The sequence below is a fragment of the Microcebus murinus genome, chromosome 2, assembly GCF_040939455.1.
Source record: "Microcebus murinus isolate Inina chromosome 2, M.murinus_Inina_mat1.0, whole genome shotgun sequence".
Lineage (NCBI taxonomy): Eukaryota > Metazoa > Chordata > Mammalia > Primates > Cheirogaleidae > Microcebus > Microcebus murinus.
The window spans coordinates 5412327-5430358 of record NC_134105.1 but is presented as its reverse complement, the minus strand read 5'-3'; the positions used below and the strand labels follow the sequence as shown (position 1 = coordinate 5430358).

Here is an 18032-nt window from a genome sequence, read left to right as displayed (position 1 = left end):
GAGCTAATAGCACAGTCTTCCTAGAGGACAAAATCATCAACGTCAATGCCCTTGCACAGTGCCTGGCACACAGGAAATGCTATGTCAGTGTATTATTTATTATCATTGTTACTATTTTTTTTTTTTTTGAGACAGAGTCTCACTTTCTTGCCCAGGCTAGAGTGAGTGCCGTGGCGTCAGCCTGGCTCACAGCAACCTCAATCTCCTGGGCTCAGCGATCCTACTGCCTCAGCCTCCCTAGTAGCTGGGACTACAGGCATGCGCCACCATGCCCGGCTAATTTTTTTGTATATATATTAGTTGGCCAATTAATTTCTTTCTATTTATAGCAGAGATGGGGTCTCGCTCTTGCTCAGGTTGGTTTCGAACTCCTGAACTCAAACGATCCGCCTGCCTCGGCCTCCCAGAGAGCTAGGATTACAGGCGTGAGCCACCGCGCCCCGCCTCATTGTTACTATTATCATAGGCGCCCGGCCTCATTGTTACTATTATCATAGGAGCCGGAAGAAACAGCTTTCTACACTGGAGCATCTAAGAAAATGCCAATGAAATGGGCTGGACCTGAGTGGGAATCTTAAATTCTGGGGAAAAGATATTCGAGGTGGCCTAACCATTGAGACAGACAGGAGACTGAAGATGTTTACAAAGCTCAGCCCCCTCAAACCAGCAACGGTGAAATGAGAACCAAATGTAGCGTCAAGGCTGACACAAATGCGAAAGTTTTATTTTAAAAATAGCAACTCCTAATTGGCTCCAGGAAAAGATAATTCACCACATGCAAACTCCTTCGCCTCTTTTTTACCTACCCATCCACCACCCCCCCTTTCTTTTTCCAACAAAAAATAAGAGACTCAAAGAAGATTCCTTCTGAATGTGTATCACCATTTATTGTAGTTTGCGTTAGGAATTGAACAGAGGACATTGTCTGTGGAGGGGGGAAAAAAAGGAAAAGAAAAAAGAATGTTTTTGTAGACTTAATTTCTTCAAAACACTTTATGGTTTCAAATCCTTTTTTACCCCAAGGGAAATTCAAGAATTCAAGTATGTTAAGTAGGGAGCAGTAATACAAAAAGTCTGGCGCTTGCGTGCGTGGCTGTGTCTGTCTGTGTGTGTTTAAACAAGCAGACACACTGCCACATTCCTCGCACCCTCTTTTGCTTTGGTAAGGCCAAACCCCAAAGGACACATTGTACAAATGACCCTGCCTCAAACTCACACACTCAAGGGTGGAGGAATTTATTTACCCTTATATGATAACTGTAAAGGTTTTAAACTGTCACATAGCATTAAAAAAACCAACCCTCATCTCTCCCCCAAAAAAACCCTAAGTCATGTAAGTCCTGATACACCTAAACCCCTCCTTTGTTGCAACTGTTCCTTGGATTCCTAACAGGGCTTATGATAAGGACCAGAGCAACAGGATTCGCTTCATTCGCTTTGTTTAGAATAAAAAAATTTGAAAGGGACATTTCAAAAGAAAAAAAAAAAAAACTGAAATTCAAATTCTGAAAATATCTTGCCTTTTTTATTAATCATGTCATCTAACACCAATTAAAAAAACAAATATGTGAATATGATATAAAAATACGATCCCAGGATTAACACTTTGTAGCAGGCACAGTTATCTCACAGAATATATGTTTGGAGGGCTGGGGAAAGGAGTTTATTTTTGTTTTTGCTTGTCTTTAAAAAAATCCACAGCAGTGCAAGTAGGGTCAGGAAGGGAGACAGGGGGAAAAGATTCTTTAGCAGCAAAATGTCCAAAGTTCTCTAATCACAATCAAATCAACGGATACTGGATTTAAAAAAAAAAAAAAAAAGATGAAGGGATGCTGCCCAGACCCACTGGCCGTCACTAAAAGATTTCTGCTGCAAAAGCCCCAAATGGTGACATATGAAGGACGTGCTTTATTACACAAGCAACTATAAAGCTTGTCCCTCAAGCTTTTGACCATGTTTGTCACTTAAATATATGTACAGGGATCGGGCTCCTCTTCTCGTGGCGTCCTTTCGGCTCTCTAGCGTTTGGTCGCTCTGGGTGGGCTCGGGGGTAGTCTGCCACATTTGGCCTCCAATGTCTGCACAGCAGTTTCAGCACTGCCGCTGCCGCTGCCCGCCTCGCTGGCCTTGGCTGTTTCTGGCAGAGGGTGGGCGAAGGGACGGCTTAATGCTCGCTGTTCTGCTTCTCTCGCATCCATGCTTGAATCTGTTCTTTTAGTTCTGGCACTGAGAAAGGAAAAAGACAGGGGGGTTAATGCCCCAGAGGGGAGGGCTCTTCCTGAGACGTGACGCTTGTAGTTCTGTGTAAGTGGGAAGAAAAGGCCATTCATCCCCTCCCCGAGCTGAGGACTGCAGAAGATGGGAGACATGGAAAGGAAGGACTAGATGGCTGCAGTGAGAAAGGGCAGAGAGCATTCTGTGTCTTTCCCATAAAGAGTGTCATAAACTAGGTAGTTTCTGGATTTGGTAACTTTCCCCTTTTGATTAATTTCTGACGCACGATTTTGGCTCTGCCTCTGGGTGCTGATGTCAGCACCGCAACTCACGCCGTGCCCTCCTCTACCTGGTTCCAGCATGTTCTCTGTCAGCGTCTGTCGGTTGAAGGGGTCTGTGGGGGAGTTGAGCAAGTGGCGCAGAATGATGGAGCGGTCCATGATGGTGCCGGAGGGTAGCCGCACCGGGTCGGTCATCAGGGTGTCCATCAGAGGGTCTGCAGACACAAAACAAAGCAAACTATGACCTAATAATAAAGACTAAAACTGAAAGAAAAGGAAAAAAAAAAAAGAAAGAAAACAAAACACAGCCCCTCCTACCAGGGAAAAATACATCCAAGGGAATGGCAATCAAACGCCCCTGCTAGATCCCCAGGTTTAGAAGGAAACCAGCCTCGGATAAAGGCACACACACTGCCTTTTGTAGAGGGAAAGTCCCCTTTTGTCAGCTACTGCTGGGAGGAGGGAACAGAGAAAAAAGACCCAGGGACAGCCCAGCAGTAGGCCCCTGGGGCTCTGCAGTGAAGACAGCCAGCCCTTTGTCTTGGGACTTCTCAGAATTCTTTGAAAACGTGAATCCTCACTTACAAAGGCAACTCTGCCTTGAAAATCTTCAGGGTTGTTAAGTGGTTTGAAATCAGGTTAAGGAGGCTTTTTTTCCTTTTAATTTACAATATGAGCTAAAAATAGGCAAACGTAATTTAAGATAAAGTGCCTCAAAAAGCAACTACAGCACATTATTAAAAAGTTAAAAGAATAGGAAATCCTCTTTTAATGTTACATGTTCAAATTCAATCAAAGAATTCAGCATGAACAAAAGCTGGTCCACTGGCCTCTGAACTCATCCGGAGCGTCGCTGTAGTCGATTTCTGCGCGTGCGTTCTTGGCCACTATCTCCTCTACCTTCTCCGCGAGAAGTTTAAACTTTTCTATAGCTATCGTGGATTTGATCCCTGCCTTCCGCATCTTTGAAATAACTTCTTCGAACAATTCCTTGCTGTAGGATCTCTGCAAAGAAGGAAGGGCAACACGAGACATGAATACCTTTTAGGCAGAAAAAGCAAGCTGCAGAAAATATCCCAAGAATGATCCATTGTGGATTTTTTCCCCTCAAAAAGCCCTAAAATGATACATAATTACATATTTTATGTATTCCAGTCTTTATGCATTTATAACCACACAAAACTATGTACTTTTTATACTTATAAATGCATAAACACTAGAATCACATGTGCCCAAGTGTACGATGTCATTGCTTCCGGGGAAGGCTACAGGATCGAGGCAAATGGGGTTTGTTGAATTTTTACAGCTAGCTTGCATTTCTTTTAAAGTTTAAACATTAAAAAGAAGAGGAAATCTAGTCTATCCTAGTCTTTGCAGGGCACTGTGCCCCGAGAGGAGGTGGAAAATTCAGCTCTCTTCCAGAGAGGTAAACACGGTAAAAACAGGCCAATATTGTTCATACTCAAAAGAGCTTTCTCCTATTCGTTACCAATCCTTCCTTAAGATCACTTAGTTCAGCACTATCCAATGTCAGGGCTCCACTGACATCAGACCACCCCGATAAACCATGAATGGGCCTGTGCCTGAGAGGAGGAGGGGTGGATTAGAGGACAAGTGCCCACCATGAACCCAGACAAATCTGGACTTGACTTCTGGCTCTACCAACTACCAGCTCGATAGTCTTAAGCAAATCCCTAACTCTTCCCAGCCCCAGTTTCTGTGGATGTGAAATGGACGTAGTAATGCCTAGCTCGCAGGTGCCTAATTCATGTAACCAATGCTACTATAAAACATCAACATACATCACATTTTGCATTTATGGCAAAACATTTACGGAAAAAGCACTGACCACTTGTTGATTTAGAGACAATGACACAAACAGAAGAGAGGAATGACTGAGACTCTATGACAGGACCACAATCTCTTATCATATCCGGTGACACCAAAGTACTTGGACCCAAAGTAAGTTCCATTGTTCCACAGGCAAGCGTTGCAGGGTTTGTTATGATCCCAGCCCTAGTGTGGAGAGAGGTGGGGGTCTGCCCGTCTCTCCTCTAACCCGGAGGACTGCGAATCTGCAATCAGCAAGGGTGACACGGGCCAGGACTGGGGGGGCAGCTGGCCTGTGCTGACCAGGACCCCGCAGCATGCCCTCCCTCCAGCGCCAGCTCACTCTGTCCAGTTCTTGGGGGGGGGGGGGCACAGCACCTGCTTCTCCAGCACTCGCCTCGGCCTGAAGAACTTCTGCCCTTGACCTTAGGAGCTGCACTGCTGGGGGACCTGGGAGCACACTACTGCTCTCCTTTCCAGCTTCTGCTCTGAACAGCGCGACCTATCGCTTCTATCTGCAGATTCACACCAACATCTACGGCATGAATTCGTCTCAGTATTTGTGCTCTTTTAGAGCACTGGATTGAAATTCCCCAACCTTTCATCTTTCTTTTTTCAACTTCAGTTTCTAAATAAGTGCACATGCTCGATTCTTCTCTCCACACACACACCCACGGCCCTCATCAGCCATGCACCTGAGAGAGAGAGGACAGGTGAGGTGGCAGTAGGGTGGCTGGGCCTGACAAGAATCCTAAAGCTTATCTTCAGAATACCTCAGTTATGGTTTTCTAAAGCTAAATTACTATATTAATTCTACAAATACTTTATTCAATGGCTACTTGCTATGAGCCAGGTAAAGCCAGAGGATAACTGGCCAAAAGATTATAGTCAAACGTAGGAAGGGCAAAAATGCACAGGGACTTGCTACAGGCTGGGGTGGGTGCTGCTATAAACACTATTGAGACTATTTTGCCATGAACTTCCCTTTGCAACAAGTAGGTATTTCTAAGACCATTTGTTATTCTCTTAAAACATCAACCACTCTATTTCTCAAAAGAGGATGAATTTTTAACCACCTGACTTGTGCTTGCTTATAAGTCGGCATCTAAGATACATCAATGCAGTGAGCATTATTAGAAATTAAGCCCAACACAGTGGCTCACGCCTATAATCCCAGCAGTTTGGGAGGCCAGAGGTGGTGGGAAGATTGCTTGAGGCCAGGAGTTCAAGACCATCCTGGGTAACATAGTGAGACCTCATCTCAAAAAAACTCAGAAAAATTACCCAGGTGTGGTGGCACACACCTGTAAGTCCCAGCTACTGGGGAGGCAGGAGTATTACTACTTGAGCCCAGGAGTTTGAGGTTGCAGTAATCTATGATGATGCCTCTGCACTTTAGCTCGGGCAACAGAGAAAAACTATCTCCACATATACACACAGAAAGTACTTATAATAAGTGGATATGGCATTCAGTCTCCGAGAGTAGTGGCATCAGTAAATCAACCAAACACATATTACTCGGCTGCTTCTGCAAGTTTGGTGTGATAAAAATCAGAGAGGCAGCATAGATGTTATTTTTGACCTCTAGGATTCTTACAGTGGTTACAAAATTAAACATGAAAAAATATCTGCAAATGATATTCATATTATCTGATATCATCTAGCATGCAGAATATATAAAGAACTCTTCCACCTCAACAACCAAACCACGAGTAACACAATGAAAAAATGGGCAAAAGACTTGAATAGACATTTCCCTCAAGAAAATATACAAACAGCCAGCAAGCACATGAAAAGATGTTCAACAGTATTTGTCACTAGGGAAAAGTAAATCACAACCACAGTGAAATACCACTTCACTCCCCCTGGGATGACTATTTAAGAAACAAACACAAAATTAACAAGTGTTGGTGAGGGTGTGAAGAAATCTGAAGCCCTGTACATCGTGGGTGGGAATGTCAAGTGGTGCAGAAGCTGTAGGAAACATTTTGATGGTCCCTCAAAAAATTAAACATGGAATTATCATATGAGCCAGCAAGTCTACTCTCCTAAGTATATATGCAAAAGAAATAAAAACAGGTGCTCAAACAAATACTTTTACATGAAGGTTCATAGCAGCATTTGTCACAATAGCCAAAAGGCAAAAACAACCCAAATGCCCATCAATGGATGAATGGATGAATAAACTGTAGTAAATCCATACAATGAAATATTACTCAGCCATAAAAAGGAATGAGTACTGATATGTTCTCACGTGGATGAATCTTGAAAACCCTATGCTGAGTGAAACAAGCCAGACATAAAAAACAGATTAGTGGTTTCCAGGGGATAGGGCAAGGGAGACAGAGACAGGAACTGCTTTATGGATATGGGTTTTCCTTTTGGGGTGATAAAAATGTTTTGGAACTAGATAGACGTGGTGGTTGCAGAACACTGTGAATGTACTACATGCCATCAGATTGTACACTATAAAATGGTTAATTTTATGTTATGTGAATTTGAATTTCACCTCAATAAAAAAAAAAGAAAGAAAGAAAAAGTTAAACAAGAAAATTAAGCACTAAATTTGTGAGATGCAGACTCAACATTATGGGAGGTTAGAGGAAAGAGTAATTAACTCAGGAAAGACTGCATGGGATAAGTGTGATTTCAGATGGGCTCTTCTTCTTTTTAATGGAAAATCGTGTTAACAGACAATGCTCCATGAATACTAGATATGCAAATCTGCGCATGGCATTGGCATTTGCCTGTAACTGTGCAGTGGCCATCAGCGCCACCTGAATCACTCCAGGATCGCCCATCCTGGGTTCTTGGCTCCTGGGACCAACTCTGTGGTTCATTCCTCTGACAGGAGGACTGTCCCCTCAGTTTCTGAGTGTCAAGCTCAGTGGCTCTTCATCCGGGCACCTTTTTGTCAACCTCTGGAAACTTGTCTTCAGGCCTCTCTTGGTATATAGGGAGAGAAACCTCTCAGTTTCCTTCCTTGAAAAGTTGTCACCTTTTTCTTCCTTTGTCTTCCCAGGAAAACAAGACACACCAATCCAAAGCAAACTAAGATCCTGCCTCCAAAGGAGAAAACAAAATTCTAAGCCTTCTCCTTGGGTGCTTTCTAGCCTTCCAACTTGCCATGCTGTGCCAGAACCCTCTGCTAAAACAAGCAGGCAGGCCCTGGTCGGCTCGCAGCAAGCAGACACAGGAAATGCCCCAGGATCAGCACAGACAGCACCCTGTGATGGGAGGTAAAATCCCTGCTTAAAATGTGCTTTTCTCTCCGTGTGTCACTGACACGTGCGTTTGCTTCCTGAGTCTGGAAGAATAGGGCTGTTCAGGTGTTCAAGGAGACCTGTGTGCCACTGTGCAGAAGCTGCACTCTAGCCAGGTGCCACCATCACAATCCATAGGCATTGCCAGGCAGTGGAATGTTTTGTTGGTCACCAAGCAAAGGCAGCTTGACGCACTCCTTTGTCACCTGCTCAGTGCTCGCTTCTCGCTGGGAGTGCTGTGTTCATCCACACTGCAGACTGTATCTGTGTTATGTTAACTGCTTGTGGCAGCCACAGTGAGACCCCTGGGGAGAGGGGGGAGCATGCCAAACAACTCCCGTGTCCCTCACGGTGAGGATGGGAGCTCCCTGGCGACACTGGCTGTGTGACTCCATCTTGAGCGTAGGTAAGTAAGCAAGCGCTTCCGCTTTCCTTCTCTCACTACAGACTTCCGTTTATCTTCCACTTCTAAGTATGTGCAGTATTATATAGTTGTAGGCTAGAAAAACAGTAGATATTTTAACATCTCCCCAGAATAACTACAATTTCCTAACCCCCTCATTTGCCACACTACTTTTTATGGAAAAACTCCTCTAGCCAGGCGTCGCTCTGAGAAATGCATCCTTCCGAGATTTCGTGGTTGTGTGAACATCAGAGTGTGCACTTACACACCCAGGCTATGGCTTCCGGGCTACACACCTGCACAGCACATCACTGTGCTGACCGCAGTGGGAAACTGTAATACAGTGGCGAGTACCTGTGTACTGAAACATAACTACACATAGGAAAGGTGCAGTAAAAATACAGCATTATAACCACCATCATCATATGTGTGGTCTGTCGGTGACAGAAATGCTGTCATGTTACACATGACTGTATGTATTTATTTCCCACTGCAGGCACTTTTGTTACTCTTCTCTTGCTTAAATCAAAAAGCACCTACATATGTGAATTTTAGCTCAAAGCTGTCATCAAAAAAAGCACCTATAATTCTATTTTAACATTATTCCTTTAGATGACATATGGGTAAAGAACCTTCTAGAATGATGCTTAACCTAATGATGTTTAACCTGAAACATGAATAATATTTGGATAAATAGTGTGAACAATTTATTGTCTCTGTGTGACGGAGACACAGAAACAAACATGGCACCTTCTGGGCATTTCAAATGGACATCAGAGAGGTTGAAAATATGGGCTCAGGGCCAGACTGTCTGGACATAAATCTTGCCTCTATCTCAAACTAACTCTGAGACCTTGAGAAAGTTATGTATCTTCTCTCTGCCTCAGTTTCCTCATTTCAAAATGAGGAATTTAATAGAACCTACATCATAAGATTTTGGGAGGAATAAATTAGTGAAAATATGAAAAGCGTTGCAAGATGGTATACAGCTAATGAATACTGGCCATTACGAGGCTGAGGATGATGCAGAACAGACGCCCACAGAGGGGGAAGCCCTTTATGAGATTATTAGAAAATCACCCGGAGACTGGGCAAAGGAAGCTTGGACTAACTTGGTCGCTGTGGAAATGAGCAGGTGAAACAATCTGCTCACAGGGTTACATAGAATAAAGGAGAGAGAAGAGTGTACAGATAACGAGGCCTTAACCCTGGAAGACCACGACAATAATAGCACCAAGCAGGAGACTGGGGAAGAAGGTTTGGACTCCCGAGAAAATTGGGCTCTTTGAGGAATGTAATGGATTTGTCGAGTAAGGCCCTTGGCAAGATGAGGTAAGAACTCAATGACCAGGAGCCTAATCTGCTCTTAACACTCAAAGGAAAACAACCAATTCATCTTTCTTTACCCCAGACAAGTTCCCCCCCCCCCCCGTGGTCACTATTTCCAATTACATACTAAAAAATTCTCAAATCACAATTTGAAAAGTGTCATCATTTTCCTTCATTTCACGTAGGGACAGTCCAGGGATGGATGGATATGTAATTGCACATTGTCTGCCAGTAAATCCACAGAGAGGTGAAGGCAAATGGCCCAGTTCAGCAGCCTGAACCCCAGCCTTGCCCAGAAAGGGCCTTGCTCCACGGCACTGACCTGGTCGTCAGCAATGGCTTTAGCAAACCGAGCACAGTCCAGCTGCAAGTAAATATCCGTCAGTTGGTCCAACAGCTTCTTTGGTTCAAAGCCGTATTTCTCAGGGTTTTCAACTTTCAGGTCACGGCACTTGGGGCCACAGAGTTGCTGAAGATTAAAATTCAGCATTGCAGCCAATCGGGGTCCAAGTTCCTAGGAAATCACAGGATAATAGGACAATTCATGCTGTGGAGACAAGTGAAAAGGACCAAAACTCCCACTTCAGTGGGAGAACAGGAATTGGCTGGATTAATCTTTAAAGAATCTCTTACATGTGCTGTGCATCAGACGCTGATGGAAGACAACAGTGTATTCACACTTTTCTTTCTTCCCCATTTCTGATCTGGTAATTCTAATGTTTAATGGAATGTTGCAGTGTGATGGAGTATGTGTTTATAAATACCAACATAAGGCCAACCTTTTCTTTAAATTTATGCTTTTAATTAAAAAAAAACAAGTATCATTCCAAATTCACTGGAATGGTACAAGAGAGGATTATTCAAATTCCACCATCATCTGAGTCACAAAAGTTTCTCAGTCTGCTTCTCTAACCATTGCTTCATGCACTGTTTTTCCATAAATTTCAAAAGTCCCTGACAGTTCAGACAGCATGTGTCATTCTTATTTATCAGATACAGAGTAAAGAAATGCAAAAGAAGAAGATAAAATTTATGTCTTGATTTAGTTTAAAATCTAGCCAGTGAGCCAATGTAAACTTGAATGAAACTCCTAGAAAACAATGACAAAATAACATGCAATAACCCCATAAGATGACACAGTACGCACTATAGTTCGGCATCTGTGGCCTTAAGCAAACCTGAATTAGAAAAATCTGGCTCAGACTAGAGAATATTAAAATATTAAACTATCTGCTTTTGCATAAAGCAAAGTACTCCTGTATTTAATTGTTGAGAAGCTGTGATATCAAGGAGTGATAAGGGTATGACAGAATAGGTAGTTCTTTTTTTAACTAGGAGAGTTTTGAGCTAGCCAGTAAAGAAGGCGAAAATAGCATAGAAACATCAAAGCAGGCACTGCCATAAGACTGGGGGTAAAAGAACAGGGTCACAGTGTATAGATGGCTCGGGTCTATGAGTAGGACTTAAAAATTTTAATTGACATGAAAATACTAGGCTTAGCTTTCGACAGTTTCTATTATAAATTGAAGAATTTAGAACTAAAGTAGGCTGTATGATAGTTTAATCTATCTTCTAACAATCAAACAGGGTCACCACTGGAGTCATTGAACATAAAATAAGAGTTGAGTTAGAGCGGGAAATCAGCAAAATATTACCTGTGGGCCAATTCCAGCCCAACGCCTCTTTCTGTAAATAAACCTTTACTGAAGTACAGCTATGCCCATTTGTTTACATATTGTCTGTGACTGCTTTCAAACGTCAACAGTAAAGCTGAATAGTTGTAAAAGAGACCATTGGTCCATGATGCCTTTAAACTATTAATATTTACTATCTGGCCTTTACATAGAAAGTTCAAAGTAATTCCATTTTGTGAACCTTTAAGGGAAGCAAACATCTGAGCTGTGGTCTGCTTATATGAGAGATGGGAAGGGAAGGACAGAAAGGGCCTCACTCCTTGAGCTGCACACAGCCCAGGGTGTGGCAATAATGCCCCAGCTGGAGGTGACACACATATCACGTGATGCAGGTAAGGGGGAATACAGAAAATTGGAGGAAATACGTAGTAAAATTATATTCTATTGTAAAATAAACTTGTCTCCACGTAGGCAAATAACTACCAGTCTCAGGTCCCTCCCTTGCCTTCCTCACTACCCTGTCCTGGCCATGACAGGGTACCTCGCTACCCTGTCCCTGTCCTACCCTTCCTCGCTACCCTTTTCCTGGCCATAAAGCTTCTCCAGCCCGGGCAGGTGGCAGGAGCAGAGCAGAGATCTTCAGTTCTGCTGCTCAGTTTCACTTTCAGAAACAGGACCCAGGTCTTAGCAATCATGTCAAGACCAAACATTCTGATGACCTTTGATAAGCCCTAACTGTGGCTCTCATTAGCCTCTGGCTTCTTGACTCTAACAAAGCTATATCTAAGAGAACCAAAGCTCTCACAGCTTATTAATTATCCTACTTAATATATTTCAATTCCCAACTGATGTTATTGTATACTTTTCCTATAACTAAAATATGGGAATCCATAATGGTAACAATATGTCATAATTTCAACACGAATAATCCAATGTACTGTCTAAGCAAAAAGTGAATGAAGTCATCTTGGAAGTGACCCTTCACGGACTATGTGGTGACATTAGACATTTTCACTTCATCTCTCAACAGAGTATTGTGCATCTCTATTACGATAACTGGGAATAAAATCAGTAACAATTTCACGTACCAGTCACTGTGACACTAAAATTTCCAGGATTTCAACAACTGTATGAAGGGTAAGCGACAGAGTCTGAATGTGGAAGTCAACAGATGAAACAAGCACCGCGGGGTCTGTACTCACGGGCCTGAGGAACGGCTTCTGGACCTGCTTGGTGAGGATGTGGAACATGTCCACGGTTTCTGTCGCCAGGGCCAGATAAGAGCGGGAGACGCGCTCGTCCTGAGCAAGCTGAGACTGGCGGGCCTGCTGCTGATCCTAGGCAACAACATCCAACAGACGCCAAATGAATTTCTGCAGTTGTCACCAGCTCCCCGCACGCCAAGCGCGAGGGAAAAACACAGTCAGCTCGTAGCAGGAAAAGCGTGTGACGGAGCCAGCATACTTACGGAGTGATACAACAACCAGCATCAGCAAGTTTTCCAGATAACTGGAGCTTATGCCTTTTAGCATCAAGAATGTGTAAGGACTTTGAGTCAGGTGACCTTGGTGCATTATTTAATTCTAACGAGCCTCAGTTTCCTCAATGATAAAAGAAGTCACTGTCGACTTCCATGTGGGATGAAGTAAGTGAATCTAACATAGCACCTGACACACACTGGCACTAATGCTAAAGGTTAGTTCATTTCCCTTAATAACAACTCTTGCTTAATCATCACTGCTTTAAAACCATGGGGTGCTTTGTGCCGTGCACTGAGGCCTATCAGCTTTGCTCCAACACCAAGTTGGTTGCTAAGCTTTTTGCATTTTGTCTTTCCCCACTGTCAGGCTGTCACCCCTTACAAATGTCATCATGCCTGCCTCTGGCACCATCCCCCTCCCTCAATTCTGCCTTGGGCTAGGCGAGGACACAGTGAAAGCTGTTTTGACTCACGGGTAAAATCAGGTGGAGCACTAAAGGCTCAGAAATGGATAAAATATAGATCCACCAGCAAAGACTTAAGTTCCCACACCTGGCCGGAGACCTTTCCTTGTTGGGGAAGGGGGACATAGCTGAATAGCTGAAGCTGCCCAGTGACTGCTCTCTTGCTGCTGCAGTCTGTACTTGGGGGAGGTTGTGCAGGGATACTGGGTGGCCTGCCTGGTGACCATGGTTGCTTCCTGGTCAAGAATGAGCCTACTGGCTGGGCACACTGGCTCACACCAATAATCCCAGCATTTTGAGAGGCTGAGGTGAGAGGAGTACTTGAGGCCAGGAGTTCAAGACCAGACTGAGCAACATAGTGAGATCCCGTATCAAAAAAAAAAAATAATAATAATAAAAGAGCTGGGTGTGGTGGCTCATATCTGTAGTCCCAGTATAGTCCCAGCTACTTGGGAGGCTAAGGTGGGAGGATCGCTTGAGCCCAGGCGTTTGAGGCTGCGGGAAGCTATGATTGCATCACTGCCCTCTAGCCTGGGTAACAGAGTGACACCCTGTCTGTAAAACAAAACAAAACAAAATAAAGTAGGCTACAGCCTACTGAAAGAAAGGCTGCAGCAGGAAAGACAGAAGAACAATCAGGTGTCAACTACCTAAATGTATGTCTGGGTGTCTCAATATTCATCAGTAAATACTATCTAGGCCCTTCTATGAGACAGACTCTCTGGTGACAGTGCAGAACAGAGTGACAAGGCTCCCTAAGCTCGTGGAGCTTAGATTCCATTCAGGAGGCTCTGCTTAATAAGCAACGCCCAGACAGATACACCGTAAGCCTGACAGTGACGACAAAATATGAAGCAGGGTGAGGGCATCAGGGGACGCTATTCTGTGAAGGGCGATCAGGAGGCCTCTCTCAGGAGGTGCCCCTGAGTGGATACCCTAAGGAAGCAAGTCAGCAAAAATTGCGGAGGAGCGTTCCAGGTAGAGAAAAGGTTCAAGTGTCAGTGGAAGGGCGAGGAGCAAGTGTGGATGGGGCAGAGTGAGCAGACGGGAGAGTATCAAGGATGAGGGCAGAAGGTGCCGTGGGGCCAGGTCCTGCAGGCCACACTCACAACTTGGAATCTGACTCTGAGAGAGAAGGGAAACCTGGAAGGGCTCTGAGCTAAGTGGTGGTATTGAGCAAGCTGAGACGTTCATAGCACCCCTCTGGCATGGACGTGGGCAAGGGTAGAGGATCAGAGACCAAACAGTGGGCTGCTGCAATAATCCACCTGGAGGTGGTGAGAAGTGGTCAGATAATGGATTTATTTTAAGATAGAGCTTAGTCAGGGCATGGCGGCCCAAGCCTGTAATCCTAGCACTTTGGGAGGCCAAGGCAGGAAGATCACTTGAGGTCAGGAGTTCGAGACCAACCTGAGCCAAGAGTGAGATCGTCTCTACTAAAAATAGAAGAAAAAAAAAAGTTAGCCAGGCACAGTGGTACATGCCTGTAGTCCCAGCTATTTGGGAGACTGAGGCAAGAGGATCAACTGAGCCAGGAATTTGAGGTTGCTGTGAGCAGTGATGGTGCCACTGTACTCTAGCCTGGGTGAAAGAGAGAGATGCTGTCTCAAAAAAAAGAAGAAGAAAAGGTTGAGCCTAGAGGCATTTGCTGAGAGAGGGAGCGATATCAAGAACAACTCCAAAGTATTGAGCCTGAGCACTTTGTAGAATCTCAGGGCAGAGATCTAGAGGGCGACCTCCAGGGCGGAGCTCTGGACAAGTCGAGGTTGAGAGACCTATCAGACGAGGTAGTGAGGTGAGTCAACATTGGTTGAGAGGTCAGGAGAGATCTGAGCTGGGGAGATACATTTTGGATCTTTAGAATACAGATATTCAAAGCCTCAGAACAGATTAGATCTCCTAGCAGTGGTTTTCACCCGAGGCCATCAGGTTATGCCCGGGAGTGGTTGTGGTTGCCTGATGACAGAGGTAGGAGGCTGTCACTGGTATTAAACAGGCAGCAACCAGAGATGCTAAATGCCCTGCAGAGTAAGTGACAGTCTCTCACCATAATGAGTTGTTATTATACCAAAACTACTATGCTCAAAATTCCAGCTAGTGCACTCAGGGAGAAATGCCAACCTAGAGAGCGAGTAAGGAAAGAGAAGAGGAGAAGCTCTAGGGCTGAGCGCAGTTCGCCTGTGTCCAGAGGACGGAAGGTGAGGAGGAAGGGCCAGAACAGTGGCGGCAGGAGGAGGTGACTTCAAAGTCAAAGAATACTTCTGAAATAGCAATTGTTAGGGACTACTGGTGCCTTTTTTCATCCATCAACACAGAAAAATCAATAGTATTTATTCAGCTGTCTCATAAAAGCATTGACTCTGAACAAGAGAATGTGCCAGAACCTGTATCCCTCGTGAAACGTAAGCCGGACACGTAAGCCGGCGAGTGGTGCAGAGTGGGTGCAGCCGTAGGGTGGGGAAGGTGAGGGTGTTCAGCGCACTGACTGGGGAAGACCAGCACGGAGGGAGTATTTGAACAGCAACTTGCTGGAAGAATAAAAGATTTCAACACATAAGAACAGAAAGTAGGGAATTTGGGACAGAAGGAGCGTCTCAAGGCAAGTGATGCAATGGGAGCCACACATACTGGGAACCTGGGTCAGGCCTGGACTGTGTCCCTCCTGCTCATTGCTTTCCTAAAAGGGAGGTGTTGACCCTGATTTATGGAAAAGGAAACAGGGTTTAGGAACTTTTAATACGTGGCAGTGCCAGTTCCCAAACCCTGGGCACCCTGGGCTCCAGAGTTGGGCTCTTTCAACTATGCCCCATCTGTCTCCCCAGCATGTTGTGAGAGGGCCCGGAAACTGGTCCAGACCTGTGCCAAGTGACCGTGTGGGAGGTAAACCCAGAAAGATCTCTTAGAGCTCCACTGGGGCAGCATGGAGCCTCAGGCCTGGCTGACTCATCCTCAGGGAGGCGGGGAGCTGCAGGGAGGGTTTTTGAGACACGGCCCCCAAACAGTTGAAGGTGTGTTTAGAAATGAGTATGAGGGGCTGGGGCCAGTGGCTCACACCTGTAATCCTAGCACTCTGGGAGGCCAAGGCGGAGGATCACTTGAGCTCAGGAATTCGAGACCAGCCTGAGCAAGAAGCAAGATCCCACCTCTGCTAAAAATAAAAAATTTAGCCAGGTGTCATGGCGTGTGCCTGTAGTCCCAGCTACTCCAGAGGCTAAGGCAGGAGAATTCCTTGAGCCCAGGAGTTTGAGGTTGCAGTGAGCTATGACGATACCACTGCACTCTAGCCTAGGTAACAGAGCAAGACTCTGTCTCAAGAAAATAAAGAATATGAGGGCACTGGGCAGGAGGGATACCAATGGTACCAGTCCAGGACCAAGAAAAAAATAAGATGACCACACTATCTCAAGAATACAAATATGTAATAAAGCCAACATACTGGCCAGGCGCAGTGGCTCACACCTGTAATCCTAGCACTCTGGGAGGCTGAGTTGGGTGGATTGCTCAAGGTCAGGAGTTCGAAACCAGCCTGAGTGAGACCCCCCTCTACTAAAAATAGAAAGAAACTAATTGACCAACTAAAAATATATATACAAAAAATTAGCCAGGCATGGTGGCGCACGTCTGTAGTCCTAGCTGCTCGGGAGGCTGAGGCAGAAGGATCGCTTGAGCCCAGGAGACTGGGGTTGCTGTGAGCTAGGCTGACGCCTTGGCACTCACTCTAGGCTGAGCAACAAAGTGAGACTCTGTCTCAAAAAAAAAACAACAAAAAAACCCCAACATACTTAGGGAATGATATAATAACCCATGTCAACAACTTTTCCAGATAACTGAAGTTTATTCCCTTTAACTCCTGAGGGGATCCAGGAGTGGCACGGCCTGGGAACAAGGGAGCCCCAGCAGCACAGACCCAGGGCAGAGCCTCACGGAGTTTGCGTGTGTAGTGGAAGCACGCTGGCTAGGCTAAGATGTAAAGCTCTCGATATCTGTGAGAATGCCTGACTAGATGAAGAAAAAGCAGTCCTCCCACTCTGACGTGAGAACCGCTTATGGAGAGTCGTGCTGATTCTGAGCCTGACCACATCAGGAGCAGAACTAATCAGGAGCAGAACTGACCAGCAGCTGTCAAGAGCCTGATAACTGACCGAGCAGCCATCCAAATGCTGCAATTTGTGTCAGGAAAGGGCAGCATGCTGTCGTTGGCACGGCATAAATTTCTCATGGAACCTGGCACACCAAGCCCCTTTTCTATTAATAACTGAATATAAAAACCAAGATCAATTGCAAGAAACAAAACCCCACTAGAATCTTGAGAGACTCACACAGCTGTCTAGAGCAGACCATGTGAACAAATCAAATTCCAGCAGACAGAATTCTAGGGATTTCTTTCCTGGTTATCATATTCACAGATCTTAATATAATATATTCGGATAATAAAAGCTCTTCTTCAAAAAAACCTTTTAAAATTAAAAAGGCAGAGAAAGTTTTCAAGACACATTTTGAAAGTATTCTCAACTCATTTCTTAGCTTCGGACAAAATGTTTACATTTTCTCCTATCGCAAACCTGGGATATAATGTCATAGAAGGAAAATCCCAACAAGTCAGTCAGCTCTAATGTCATCAGATTCACAAATGCAGCCCCCAAAGCAAAGCTCTGTCTGTGTCCAAGGGCGGATTCCTTGCAGAGCTGTCCAAGCATCTGGGCTACGTCCTTACCCGGGGCAGCTGATCCCACTGTTCTTTGTTCTTCATCTCTTCTTGCACTTCATGGATCCGCTTCAGAGACTCCAGACTTTCATCGAGCAAAAATGTCGTGTCATTTATCAGCATGTTTATATAGCGAACAAACTGCTTCCCAGAACTGAAAAAACAATTGCATTGTACATGGTCTTATATCTCCCTGAAGCAAAATGCCACTAACTGCACATCCCAGAGAAAATGAGCCCCTACCCAGAGTGCCAACCATCTCATCCTAGAAGACTGCCCACCTTGGCACAAGTCAGATATTGTGGAGTTCAACGACTATCAATCTCTCTATAGACTGTGTGATTCTTTTAAATTAATCGTGACAAGCTCATTCCAGTGGTGTTTCAGAGCCACTCTGCATGGCTCATGAGAGCCAACTGCTGATTATTC

The 18032-nt window shown here is 44.8% G+C and overlaps 1 protein-coding gene across 4 annotated transcripts in view; it reads right to left on the bottom strand.

Moving 5' to 3' along the window:
* Nucleotides 1–861: 861 nt before the first annotated feature.
* UBE4B (ubiquitination factor E4B) overlaps nucleotides 862–18032 on the bottom strand; it is a 121724-nt gene continuing 104553 nt past the window's right edge. For all 4 annotated transcript variants that reach the window (XM_075993883.1, XM_075993875.1, XM_075993886.1 and 1 more), the window contains 6 exons: nucleotides 17613–17757; nucleotides 12157–12291; nucleotides 9643–9834; nucleotides 3326–3500; nucleotides 2564–2710; nucleotides 862–2226 (listed from right to left, as the gene is read on the bottom strand). In XM_075993883.1, coding sequence (XP_075849998.1) covers nucleotides 2165–2226; nucleotides 2564–2710; nucleotides 3326–3500; nucleotides 9643–9834; nucleotides 12157–12291; nucleotides 17613–17757 — 856 coding nt within the window. In that variant the 3' untranslated portion in view covers nucleotides 862–2164. The remainder of the gene's footprint in view (nucleotides 2227–2563; nucleotides 2711–3325; nucleotides 3501–9642; nucleotides 9835–12156; nucleotides 12292–17612; nucleotides 17758–18032) is intronic.